Genomic DNA, 13,554 nt, shown 5'->3' with positions numbered 1-13,554 from the left:
AACGAATTGACGAGCAGAGAAAAGAAATCGCAACTTTTTGACCATACCGCAATTTTGACAGAAATTTTGACAGGGAGACTAAGCGAGCTTAAATTTTTCATCGCGTGCGGCTTTATCGGAGAGGTTTTTTTAAGTTTTAAATTGAATTTTTCAAGTAAATTGGTTCTTCTCAACCATATTAGAAAGTAAATGTACGCATGGGATCATTTTTGGCCATCTATATTAAATAAGAGACTTCAAAACTTTTTTTGTGTTTTTTTGCATTCTTTTTCAAATTTGTACGGTGTCCGCTTTTTTGATGTAATTAGTATTTCAGTTAGTTTGAGTGACGTTTCCATTCGATTGATATCAATGTAAGTTTGTTTTTGCTGAAGAATATTGGCTAAGTTCAAGTCAAATCTGTATATAATTGTCTTTTTTATTTTTTTGCCTAATGCTGTTATGCTTTCAGAACAATGTGGAATTGTATATTTTTAATTTTCCTAGGGGTATTTTAAGCGGAGAAAAATCGAAGATTTGTTAGGCCGGATCTTCGTATAAAACATTTTTGCTTCTTTGTGTTTTTCCGAACGTTTGAGTGTAGTGTTGGTGCTCAATGAATAAACAGAGACTGTTTCGTAAAGTGTTTCGAGAACACTCAATGAGATTGTGCTAAATTTAGAAGATGTTTAGAAAAAGTTAACAGATTTCAGATTTGGTTTTGATTCATTTCATTTTATTTGGTTTTTCGATGTTTCGTTTTGTTTTTTCTACCATATGACCGTTTGTTGAAAATACGCTAACTATAACAGACGATCTGCTATTAACAATGGTTTTGGAGAAGCATCTTGTCTATTGTTTCCAAAAAAATTATCATTTTTTGTTCTTGACTTATTTGTTTCCTCGGTTTATTGTTTCAAATTGACAGTATAATGATGTAAATAGTTTTTTTAATTTAGTTATTGGTTGGCTATGGCATAAGTAAAGTTTCGCTTTGAGTCAATTCCGGAGTCTTTCACAGGTAATGTGGACTTTCTTGATTGTTATTTTGTCTTTCTGATTTTCCCGGTCTGGAACTGTATAGCAGTAGTATAGGCTCGAAAATGATGTCATCGAGTATACTTTATTGATATCCAAAAAGATATTAAGCTGCCAGAAAGTATCGAATTCGAAGAAATTAAGGTTTCAACAGAGTATAGACCAAAGTTTTAGAAAGTGAATTTGATCAGTTGTGTGAAATGTAACTTCGACAAAGTACACCAGTCCTTCATTTGACGATAAGTTGGTGAAAAATTACTTCTTAATTGCTCTCAAACGAAGTTTGTATCAATTATAATAGTCCTGCGGTCTTTAATGCGATTTGTCCTTTGACCGATTTTTAGTCTGACCCTTTTGAACTTTCGTCCTCAAAAGGGGGATAAACCAGTAACGCTCGGCTGGCGATAAGTTCCCATGCACATCGTTCCACCCGTAACCCAGCGAGCTTGACCCCCGTGCCCCCCCCCCCTCTCATGCCACGCCTCTTCAATTAAGCTGAAGCTGGCGTCCCTAAACCGTAGCTAGCTACTGACGAAGCCAACCGCTTGAGAAAATTCGCACGACGTTAGTCGGTTGAGTTATTATTTTAGAAATAAGGTTAGTGAATTAATTGTCCTCAAACTGGTTTTTGAAGCTTTAATTTTGTATTGTAGACGTCATTACTGAAACACGTCTCAATGGCCAATGCTCTTGCGAATGAGAATGCCTCTGCAATCGGTGCCTCTTCTACAGCCTCGGATTCTTGCCCACCTGTCTCTCCTCTTGTGCTCAAGGCCCATCTTACTCTGGGAAAGTTCTACGCATCAACTGAACAGTTCAGCAAAGCACTCCCCTACTTCAAACAAGTAATGCTCATAAATTAACAGCAGATAGTTATGACGATGAAGCTGTCAGAAACGAAGCCAAGTTGAGTTTTCTGATGGCATTTAGTTGTCTTGAGTTTTGCTTCCGCGTTTGGGTTCATAAGTCTTGTTACATTAATTGCGAAATCACGATATGGAGAAAATTAAAACCTTAGCATTCCAATTAAAATTTTTCATGATGAACACCGTGGAGTTTGATTTGACCCATGTTTTGTTAGTTCATTTTCGGAGTTAAGAATCAGACATTTGCGCTCCTAGGATCGCTGTTAACATTCGAGTCTATTCAAGCTTTAAATGAACATACATGTATGTTGAATATAAGAAATGTGTTAATTTTAAATCAATTTTGCACTCTAGCTTTATTTTGAATCTAAGTGGATTTTATTGAAAAATAGTGAAGTTTGAATTGAATTTTAAAGCGGATTTTAAGGAAGTGAACTTTATGTAAAAAGTTGGGATTTAAGTGGAGGTATGATGGTGTTTTAGGTTCTGGGAGTTGTGCAAGACGAATCTACAAGTGAGCCGGACATTGCAGCTACAGTTCTCTTCACTCTCGGATACATCTACTTCAGACTGGAGGACTTCAAAACATCCATTCGATACTACCTCGATAGCCTAAACATCACTTCCAAACAACTGCCAAACCAGCCTGATCTCGATAAGATCTTCTACAATCTCGGTTTATTGCACCAAATTTTGGGAAAATTTGAAGTTGCAGCACAGTGTTACCGGAAGTTTTACCAAATTTGTTCAAATGTTGATGACCATCGAGGAGTGTTCAGAGCGATAGGAGCGATTGGCGATGTTTGCGTTCTGATGAAAGCACTTGAATCTGCGAAGACATATTACGAGCAGCAACTTCAGTTGTCTCTCGACTTCAAAGAGATTGTGTTACAGATCGAAGCATACTGTTCATTGGGATTCGTTAACCTGAAAATGCTGGTGTTTGACATCGCTTTGTCGAACTTTACGAAGATGTCAAGTTTGTGCAAAGAAATGGGGGATGTTTCTGGTGAATGTCGAAGTACACTGTACCTAGGAAGAGTGCATATGAAGTTAAACAACTTTCACGTGGCGACGCAGTATTTCAACGAAGCTCTAAAGCTCGCCCAAGTTCTCAAGGACAAATCGCTGGTTTTGGATGTTTTCAATGCAAAAGCAGATTGTCAGATGGGTGATAGAGATTACAGAATCGCTGTCGAGACTTACCAAAGGGTCCTGCAAATGTTGGACGAGGGTGCTGGCTTCAGGTCTCAGCGGGAGCTTGGAACTTGTTCAAACCTCAATATCCAAGTGGCTTCGAGCGCAAGTAGACGAATTAGCGTATTGCAGAATATCGCAAAATGTCAGGAAAAAATGGGCGATTTAACAGCTATAAGTGAAGCTTACGAGACGTTAGTTGAGTTATGCATTGCTCAACAGCGGTGGACGGATGCTGCGAATGCGTTACAAGACATAGCAGATGTGTTAGTCTTGGAGAATGAAGAAGAAAAGGCTTTGAGTGTTTTCGAGTCGTTGGTCTCTTTATGTGAAGATTACAATGTCTTGAATTTTACCGACTCCAAATCAAGCATTCCGACGATGAAGTTTTTAATTGATAAGAATTTATATTATTCAACTTTGTATAACTATGCGCGCTTTCTGATGGATCTGCTAAGATTTGACGAAGCAATTCCTGTGCTTGAGAAGGGACGTGATTTGACTGGTGATGATTTTCTGAAGGAAAACGAATGTGCGCTTGCTTTGGGGATCTGTTATGAGAAATTGGGAACAGACAATCAGCTTGCAAGGGGATACTACCAGATGGCAACCCGGATGGCGGCTTCAGCTCAGCATAAAGAGAAATTAGCCATGACACAATTGTATTATGGTGATTTCCTCTTCCATTCGGGTTAGTGCTTGATCAGAGTTATCAGGATATTTTCTATAGTAGCCACCATGTTTATCTACAACCTTATTAATTGCTCTCGAACGAAGCTTGAAACAGTTAGTACGACTCGAAGAGGAGTATTGAGATTCTACAGGTCTTTAGCTGACGCAAGTTTGTTCATGGCTTGAATTTTTGACTTTTTTGTTTTCGAACATTGAACTCTGTTTTCAAACTTTAACCAACGCTAGCATCTCTGAGCGATGAGTGCTAGCTTGGTACTACCGGAGTCAACCGCCGGCGGCTATTTGAGAGCAATTCCTCTGTCGTTAGTATTAATAAAGCAGGCGAGCGGGATTTTTCAAATAATCTTTCGGGTTGAGAGAGATGGTGTTTGAACAAATTTCGGTTTGAGGAAACTTTTTTCACGTGGGTCAATATGACCTCTGTTTTCAATGTTCCTTCTTATACCTATATAATCTAACTCCGTCTATTTGCAACTGCTTCAATTTATTAACGGGCAGCTAATGCTTTCTCTGACTTTTGACTTTTTTGTTGAATATTTGAATTTGGCCACTTTTATAAATATTACTGTCCTACCACTTAGTGCCATTAACTGCTGGTCTCTTTGGTTGCCGATGAGTAATCAATGGTTTGAGTCCGTAGCTAGTTGTTTTCTTGACTTTGACACCTTTTCGTAAAAATGTTAAGTGAATTTAGACTTCTTCGTGTTTTAATTTTTCTGTCTGACCATTTGATCTCATCAAGGACATGTCTCAATAATTGCGAATGGACATTAATTTAAACGATTTCTTTTTTGCCATTTCATAGCTATTGCGTTCTTTATACTATTCATTATACTTTCACACTAATCATTTTCAAGGAGTCTAATCGAATTAATGTTATTTGTTGCACTTATTGCTGTCTTGTCACTTTATCTTGTTAATGACTTGTCTCATGGGTGAGATAATGAAGATTTATTTAATATAAAAATGTTTCTCTCAGAAGCTCATGCCTTTACACTATTACACTTACACTAACTAACGCTATTTGTAACTTTCCGTAACTTTTACACTTTGTTTTCAAAAAGTATAAGCAAGTTTTTGCAAATATTGGTTGATTTTTGTAGTCCTATCCTTTAAATCCATATGTAACAAGTTTTATTGTTTTCTATTGAGCGTCAAGTGCATCGAATTAGTTGCTGGAGTTCATAGTATTTGTTTTTATAATTTTAACACTCTTTTCAAAAAAATTGCTTTTTTTAGTTTGGCATGATTTTTGTGGTCTTATCGCTTTGTCTCAACGATAACAGTTATCATTTGCTTTGTAGTGCGATGTAATTTTAGTCACTGTTTGCTGCAATTTTTAGCTGCCGTTTCCATTGACTGACATACCCTATGTTTTCGGAATGTATGTGATCTTTTTTCAATGAAACTTACAAGTTTTTATAGCTGCGAAGCTGTAAGCTGAGCGTAGCTATATTGCGGTGCTCTTGGTTTTTTTTGTTTCGTCGTCTGACGCTTCATTTTCGTTTTACATTTGTTCTAGAACATTCTGTCTCGTCACTGCTTACATGGCTTTTTCGCGCTTGATTTCACGCTTTTTGCGTGACCTAAATTGCGGTTATTCAGAAACAGAATCTGTTCCTAAAACAAATTTGATTGTAAGAAAACAGATTGTATGGTCCGACAGCCGAGTGGTTAAGGCGACTGGCTGTAAACCCGGAGATCGCCGGTTCGAGACGCGACAGGGAAACTTTTTTTGCACCCAAAAACAACCTCCTTTGAAATAAACTTGTAAGTTTTATAGGCGGCGGCGATAACTATTATCAACTCACTTCTGTATCTTTTTCCATCTGTATTTTACGGCACGCAAGTCTATTTCGCAGCTATTCCGGCAATCTGCCGGCTATCTTAGTGAAATTTTCTGTGTTGATTTTGTACTATTTTTTTAGCTGCGAAGCTGTAAGCTGAGTGTAGCTATATTGCGGTGCTCTTGGTTTTTTTGTTTCGTCGTCTGACGCTCTTTTTTCGTTTTACTTTTGTTCACACAGCAAAGCTGAAAAAGTCAAATTTTCTGAATGACTTTTTCCTCTCACTAACGGCATTTGCGCGCGTGACGTCATTTCTCACTCGCTTTAGCGAAAGTTTTTAGGTTATTTGCGTGATTAGATTTTGATCATACTTGACTTACCTCACTCAATAAAATGACTTTTGCACTTTAAAACTTAAGTTTAATTTGAATTTGTTTAAGGTCAAAGGAACTCTATGTGCAGTAAAGGTCTCTAATAAGAGGCTTCTGTGGAATGAATTTTAACAAGTTTTATTAATTTATCGCTGAATGTTTTTTAGCCTAGTTTTTTGAGCGGCGTCGATTTTTTTTCAATTTAGATCTGTATCTGTTTATCTCTATTATATGGCACGCAGCTCTATTTTCTCTTAGCTATTCCGGCAATCTGCCGGCTATGTTTCTGGTTTTTCAGTCTCATTAGGGACAGATAATAATGTTTGCTAATGGAGGTTAGATTAATTGGTTTAATTATGTCATTTCAATGCATGACACTAATCGTTCTCAGGCTGTCTTATCAAAATTTTGATTTATTGTTAACTTTGTTGTCTTATTTCCTAGTCGTATTAATGACAGGTTGAATCAGGTAATTAAGGTGCTTAAATTCATCTCTTAATCGTCCCATTTCCTATATCTTGCTTCCTATGACCTGTACGCTGTCTATGATCAAAAATTTTAGTGATTTTTTGAGTTTTGGATGTGTTTTTTGTACTTATTGCTGTCTTATCAATTTTTCTCATTAATGTCATGTCTCTTCGGTGTGCTAATGTAGATTTAGTTAATTCAGAAAAATTGTTTCAGGCAATAATTTTTGCTTTATTAGTTTACTAGTCTCATTAGTCACTGGTTGTATTAGTTGCTAATGAGAAAAAAATGCATCTAATTACTTGCTTGAGTTCATAGCAATCGTTTTTATGATTATTACGGTTTCCGAAAAAATGTTTGTATCTTTGTTTTTTGTGGTCTTATCGCTTAGTCTCAATAATAACAGTAACAGTTCTCATTTGTCTTTTTGTGCGACGTTATTTTGGTCACTATTGGCTGCCATTTTTAGCTATTGTTTTCATTGATTGAGATAATGCATGTGTTCGGAATGTTAAGCGAATTTGTGGTTAGTTTTTTCATTTCAATTCTATTAACCTTTCCTCAGCGATACGAACTGCTAAAAGATTTTATGACTTCCAATAATGTATGATATTCTGTGGTTCAATGGTTTGCCATGTAGTTATGTTGTTTAGTATTTTGACAACACTGATCTTTAAAAATATGATTTTTATCACTTTCGTCGGGTTTTGCGTTTTTTGCCTGTCTGTCTACTCATTCTAAGCTTGCGTACAGTCAATATTTTCATTAACTGAAAACACTAGATCTTTTAAAAGTTTTTTAAGTTTTTAAATTGTTTCTAGATTTCATTTTTGCGCATATACGGTCCTGGGGTTTTGTTTCTGTGTTAGTTTGTGATCGCTGTAAAAGAGTGAATTGTCTGGTCAATAGTTAATTTATTTTTTGGATGGCTATTTAGGCTTTCTCCTATGTTTTCTTCTTCGCTTATAGCCCGGTCAGTATGTCATAGTGCATTAAGGTGTCAAAGTTCATAGTGCATCAGGTTATTAGAGCGATTGCTAGCTGACATCAGTTTTAGCTTGATAGCTTTCAGTTAAGACGCTGACTTAGGTATAGTTTTAAAACTAACTGAAACCACAATCATTTAGAACATTTTTGAAAATAGGGAAAACTGTCAATTTCTACCTATTTTGTCTGTTTCGGTATGCGTTAATGGGGGCTGATTTCCGGCAAACTGCCGGCTATGTTAAGTCTTAGTTACCATCTCTTTTGCTTATTGGTGTTAATACTATCCTCTCATGAACAGACAGCAGTGTTTCTAACAAAATGAAACTAGTAGTTTGCACTTGAAGTTTTCTTGCATTAATCAGTTTTTTTTTTACTTTTTAATTGCTTTTGAACGACTTTCATAGCAACTATTGTAAACGTGTGTGTCTTTTCTATGCAAAATTTTTGCTCGACCGTTTTGACTTTTGGAGTGACTTTGACGCCCTTGATTTATTCGTTTTGCGTGATATAAAATAATCTCTCAATCACAATTTCAAGCAGCTGAACTCAATTGGCGGCAATTTAATACTAAAAGTCGAATGAAAAGTGCGCCGAAACTGGTGCCATTTTCCACTTTAAATCTCAATAGTTTTATATGTTAACCTTTAATGTGGTTTTTTGAAGCCCACTATTGAACTTCTAAGTCCCATTTAGGCTCCCGCCCCCGACTGAGGCGGGCTGCAATTGATTAGAGCCCCCACTTGTCGCTCGAGAGCAATTCTTCCGATGTTTAGTCGGTTAAGTTTTTCTTTCAACCCCAATCGGGGTCATGGGATCAATGGCGACTATTTTCCGGCAATCCGCCGTGTATGTTGTAAGTTTCTTGGTTATTCTGATAGCTTGAATAGTAGTAAGCTTATTGTCCTATTTTTGGAGGCTTAATTCAACTAATCGAAATTAATCAAACTGCGTACCAAGTTGTTTTTAGTATGTTTATAATCTTTCGTTTTAGAGGCTGAATTCGCAAAATTTGTCAAATCTTTTGAATCTGGGGACAAATTAAAACGCTCTTTGACACTTAGAAAAAAATATTGGCTGTCATCAATTTTTCTTTGTTTTTCTACTGTTTCAATAGCGGCTACTTTCCTGCAGTCCGCCGGCTGTGTCTTCCTTTACTGTTTCAATGCCGATTGGCGTTACCGATACAGCAATGTCATTGAGTCATAGTGCATTAGGTTATCAAAGTGTATTGCAGCAATTGCTATTTGAGATTAGTATTAAGCTTAATAAATAAGCCGAATTAATAGTAATTTTAGAATCAGCACTGATAATGCAAAAAAATGAACACTTGAATTTGAATTAGTTTACCAGCTACACATAACAAATTTGTAAACTACAAAGTTACAAAAGAAAAACTGCCTGGAGGGGTCTATAACGAGTCGCAGACTCAACTAGTAGAGGCCTAGAGAAAGAATCGAAGAGCACCAAAAACAGAAAAGTTTCAGCGACTCAAAAGAACGGTTCGATTATTGATTGATTTTGTTTTATATATAGGTTAACGAAAACCTTAAAAACTTACTGTTTTCAGCATCTGACATTTTATTGATATTTTTTTGGAAAAGTTCATTCTCTTTTACGAATTTATATGCTTTACGTATTTGGTTTTTCCGTGCGTTTTTCATAACATTTGAGCAGTGTTTACTTTCTAGCAGTGTTCCCCTTGTTTTGCCTCTTGTCGGACGACGTTCCTTCTGTTGCTCAAAGTTCAAATGATCAACGTTTGATCTACCCCTTACTTGTCTAAACATTTCGTTGAGAAGCTCAGCAAGGTACAATTCGTTGACGGTTAAGATGTTATTTTTATCCATGATATCGGAAACGCTGTCACATTTCCCTTTGAAAAAATTGCTCCTATGATCTTTTTCGGCATTTTTACAATTCCCTCTAATAAAACTTTGTTTCTGTTTCCGTAAATCAAAAACTGCATATTGAATTACGGACTTCGCTTTATAAAAAATTGAAAGTTCTTTCCTTGAAAAACGGTATCGAGCCTTGTACATTATCCCACAGAACTTGGACAACTTTTGTGAACCTTTTTGATACGATCTCCAAATTTCAACGAGCTATCAAAAATTATACAAAGGTATTTGCACGAACTTGTGTTACCAGTCTCTGATGTGGCTTTAGAGGTTTTAACATTTTTTGGTTTTCTGCCGAACTTCAAATGGCAGCACTTTTCAGGATCCACATTTAAATAATTGTCTAGAAACCAATTTGATACTACTCGAATGTCATCATCATAACTTTTGCAGCCTCCATTGCATACATTGTTTACAGTAGTATCGTCGGTAAACAAGACTATTTTTGAGTCCTTAGGACGACTAGGGAGGTCATTAATGTATATAAGAAACAAAAGTGGGCCTAGAGGCCTTGGGGTCTCTAAAAACGCCGTAGCTAATTTTCATTCTAGTTGATATGTTTGGTTGATTATTTTCAACGTATTGGTATCGTCTTGTGAAGTAGTTTTTCGAAGAATGCGAGAAATTTTCCTCGAATACCGTAACATTCAAGTTTGTAGAACAGTGTATTTTGACTTATAGTATCAAATGCTTTTTTTAAATCGACTAAAAGAGCTGAACCAGTTGGTTTTGAATCTATTGTCGTTCTCATAAATTCAACGAATTCAATAAGTGCATCAATGCATGATTTGTTTGGCTGAAATCTGTTTTGAGGTTTTGAAAGTGTTTTGTGTTTGAACAGAAAACAAGATGTTTTTTATGTATTAGTTTCTCAAAAATAATAGAAATTGTGCTCAAGAGACTAATTGATCGATGATTACTTGCATCAGTTTTACTTCCGGTTTTGTATAGAGCAATTATTTTAGCAATTTTCAAGGAATCTGGAAATTAACTCACTTTCAAGCAATCATTAAAGATTTTAGTTAAGGGCTCGCAGATTACTGGAATTGTAAATTTGATGATTATATTACTTATTCCATCATGAACAGAGTTTTTGTTTTTTAAGCTCTTGATTATTTTTTCTATTTCTTTTATACTTTCTGGAAAGAAAAAACAAATTTTTTCATTGCAAACAATGTTAGGGCTATAACTCTAAAATTCATCAAATTTTTCAGCAAGCTTTTTTTCCTAGATTTGAAAAAATTTTATTTAATGTTCCTGCCTTCATAAACAAATTTTGTCAAATATATCAAAGAACTTTCTTTTTTCTTTACGAATGGATCAGTTACGATATTTCTATTTTCGCGAAATTGTTTCCGTTTTCAGGTGTTTTATTAACAAGCCATTTGTTTCAAAAATTCATTTTGTTTCGCTCTGGTTTTTTAATTTTTGTGGTTGAAAATGGTTTTTTTACTGTGTTGCCTCTCAAATGGAGCAAACCTGTTCAACTGTTTTCCTATTGAGTTTGTTATCGACAATATTTTTGCATCAGTCGATTTTTCAACTGATAACTGATCTAAATCGCAAAAATGAATTTAAGTTTTTCAATATCATTCTTTAAGAATTTGAAGTTTCTTCTGAGCTGATCTTCACCAGGTATAGTTGTTATTTGAAAATATATTTGGACAAGTAGTCCAAAATGATTAGTAAGAGATGTTTTTATTGTATGTGTTTTGGTATGCTTGGCTAATTACGTGATCTATACAGATAAGACTGATACACGCGTTGGTAGTGAATTTTTAATTGTATGTTCAAAACTATGAAGTAGAGAAATGTATTGAGAAGTTTGCTGTTTGATTTCAAGATGTCAATGTTCAAGTCCCGGAGACGAAAGTGGACTTATTGCTCCGCGACAAATCCAAAAGATATTCAAATTCGTCCGAAAAGAGGTTACACTAATTGCAGGTGGTCCGTAAATTTTTACTAATCGAGGTTTAGATTTCTTGTTAGAAATTGTTATCAGCTTGAATTTGATCACTCGGAAAAGTAAACATCTACCTGCACGTCGCTTTTGTCTATTTTCAACAATAGGGGTCGGATAACCTTCTAATTTAAGCATGCCTAGATCATCATTACCAGTAAGCCAATTTTCACAGAGCAATATTTTGCGGCTTGTGTTGGAAATTATTCAGAAAAACTTGTATTTGTTCATGATGAGCTTTCAACGATTGAATGTTTACAGAAAAAAACTGTTCTCCATTGCGCTCAACTGGTGATCCTCTAGAGACTTTCCCATTAATCTAATATACTGCAATTAATTTGTTAGATAAAGTTTAATTTATGCTTTCTATCTCTTCACTCCTTGAATCGTGCACTTCGTTTGAAATAATTGTTCTTTTACCATTTGGTGGTGTATTTTTGAAAAGCCCACTTTTTGCAATGCTTTATCTTCCTCAGGTGTCGCCCGTTGATGTTTTGTTCCGGTTCTATGTGCTGCATTTGATTTTTCAAAATTAGTCGGAATTCTGAACAATGATTTGAACGGTTTGAACTGTGGCGTAGTAGGCTTGGATTTGTTGCTGCTTAGGTTTTCGGCTGCAACTTCACTTAGACTCACAATCGAGTCCACAGAATTAATTGGTTGGGAATAAAAAGTGCCGTCGGTTTTTTTTGCAAAAAATTCTTACTTCACAGTTTCTTGTAGTTATGATACCCCGTTCTTCGCATGTTTTTATTTCCAAGTCGAATTTAAGAGGTCTTTCTGATATATACAACTTACGATTGTACCACGTCTGTTGACCAAGCATTTTGCGTCTACTATAAATTTCGTCTTTGTCCGAAAAGTAGATGAATTTAATTATAATTCCCGAAAAATTACCATTTTTTGAGCGCAAAGGATGGCATGCGTTAACTCTATCAAGGGTAATATGGTAACGAAAATAATGGTTTATGCGTGGCAAGTGTCATCTACTAGATTGTAACTTCTTGGGTTAATAGGTAATTTGTTTAATATTAAAGTCTTTACTGGAGTATCTTTCCTGTTGGGAAACTCTTTTTTCAAGTTCCGTAATTGAATTTTGCATATGAATCTTTTTTTTTTCGTCTTGTTGTTTCACTGTCTTTTCTAAATGATGCACTCCACGCAGTAAACTTTCAACTAATGATTTCAACTTTCAACTAATGTTCAACTTGTTGATTTGTTGTGTCTGCGGTAATTTCGACAGTTTCAATCATATTAATGATTATGTAATGTGTAATAATAATAATGCACACGCAGTAAAAAGGTCGTTCAAAGCAAAAGAAACAAGGTCGTTAAAAACGCAACTGTTGTCTAGCTGTTCATTCTGTGTTGCCGACACTTAGAAACAAATTATGTCAATTGTTATCTTTTTCTCGTTTTCGTTCAATCCAAATGTGCCTCAAGCCGGTCGGATCTGTTCTGCTAGCGCCCCCCAGACCTATATAGCCGTTAATTTAGCACCCCCTCCCCTAAAAAAATCTAAGTTTTCACGAATTGTAGGAGCGATATTTGCAGTTGATTGAAACAATAGTGCATAGGTAGATTGACGGCATATTTAGATTAGTTTCCTTCAAAATTTTTAAAAATCTTTATTTAAGCCCTCATTTTAGCCGATAACATCAAAAATGATAGAATACGTAAATTTTTATTGTTGCTTACGTTATATGCAACAAATTTTTGTTGAAATACGCAATACTTTCAAACTATTATAGCTGTGCTAGCTTAAATGCATATTGTTCATATATCTTTATGTATAAACTTACTTAGCTTTAACTCTTTGTTTAAACATGTATAAATGGGGGGTGCCAAATCAAGCGCGGTGGGGGGAGCCATTTTCCGGCAATTCGCCGGGCTATTTTCATTTTAATTTTGGTGTGCGGTAGCGCTCTACTGGAGCTCTCGTGGCGGGTGAGGGGTGCAGGTTGCGGTCATGGATAGACCTTCGTTACGCATAGATTGTCTATATAAAGCTAAAAGGCAAAAACAGAAAAGAGCCCGTTATGCCGGTCAGAGACCGCTATGCCTACAGTATTTGTCGGGTCTTTCCCATCTGTCTATTACTCTGAATGTAGGTCGCACTTGAGCGCAATGGTTAACAGCGCTCCTATCTTCACATGCTTTAACGATCCTAAAACATGCATCCTACTCCACCATGCTCAAGCTCCCGATCTGGACAAGTTTTTGTGCTCATTAAGAATTCAGCTTAACAGAAACAAGCTAGACAAAAAGCCAATAACCACAAATTTGCGTATGTAGTCAGTTAAATAGACA

The 13,554-nt window shown here is 35.8% G+C and overlaps 1 protein-coding gene across 1 annotated transcript in view; it reads left to right on the top strand.

Moving 5' to 3' along the window:
* The window catches only part of LOC142336278 (uncharacterized), a 152,168-nt gene that overhangs the window by 93,754 nt on the left and 44,860 nt on the right, over nt 1-13,554 (top strand). Inside the window, exons 12-13 of the mRNA XM_075384980.1 lie at nt 1,671-1,862; nt 2,367-3,771. Of these exons, the coding sequence (XP_075241095.1) occupies nt 1,671-1,862; nt 2,367-3,771 (1,597 nt within the window). The remainder of the gene's footprint in view (nt 1-1,670; nt 1,863-2,366; nt 3,772-13,554) is intronic.

The sequence above is a fragment of the Convolutriloba macropyga genome, chromosome 3, assembly GCF_964194025.1.
Source record: "Convolutriloba macropyga chromosome 3, txConMacr16.3, whole genome shotgun sequence".
Lineage (NCBI taxonomy): Eukaryota > Metazoa > Xenacoelomorpha > Acoela > Convolutidae > Convolutriloba > Convolutriloba macropyga.
Note: the sequence above shows the minus strand (reverse complement) of the source record. Positions and strands in the feature narration are given on the sequence as shown.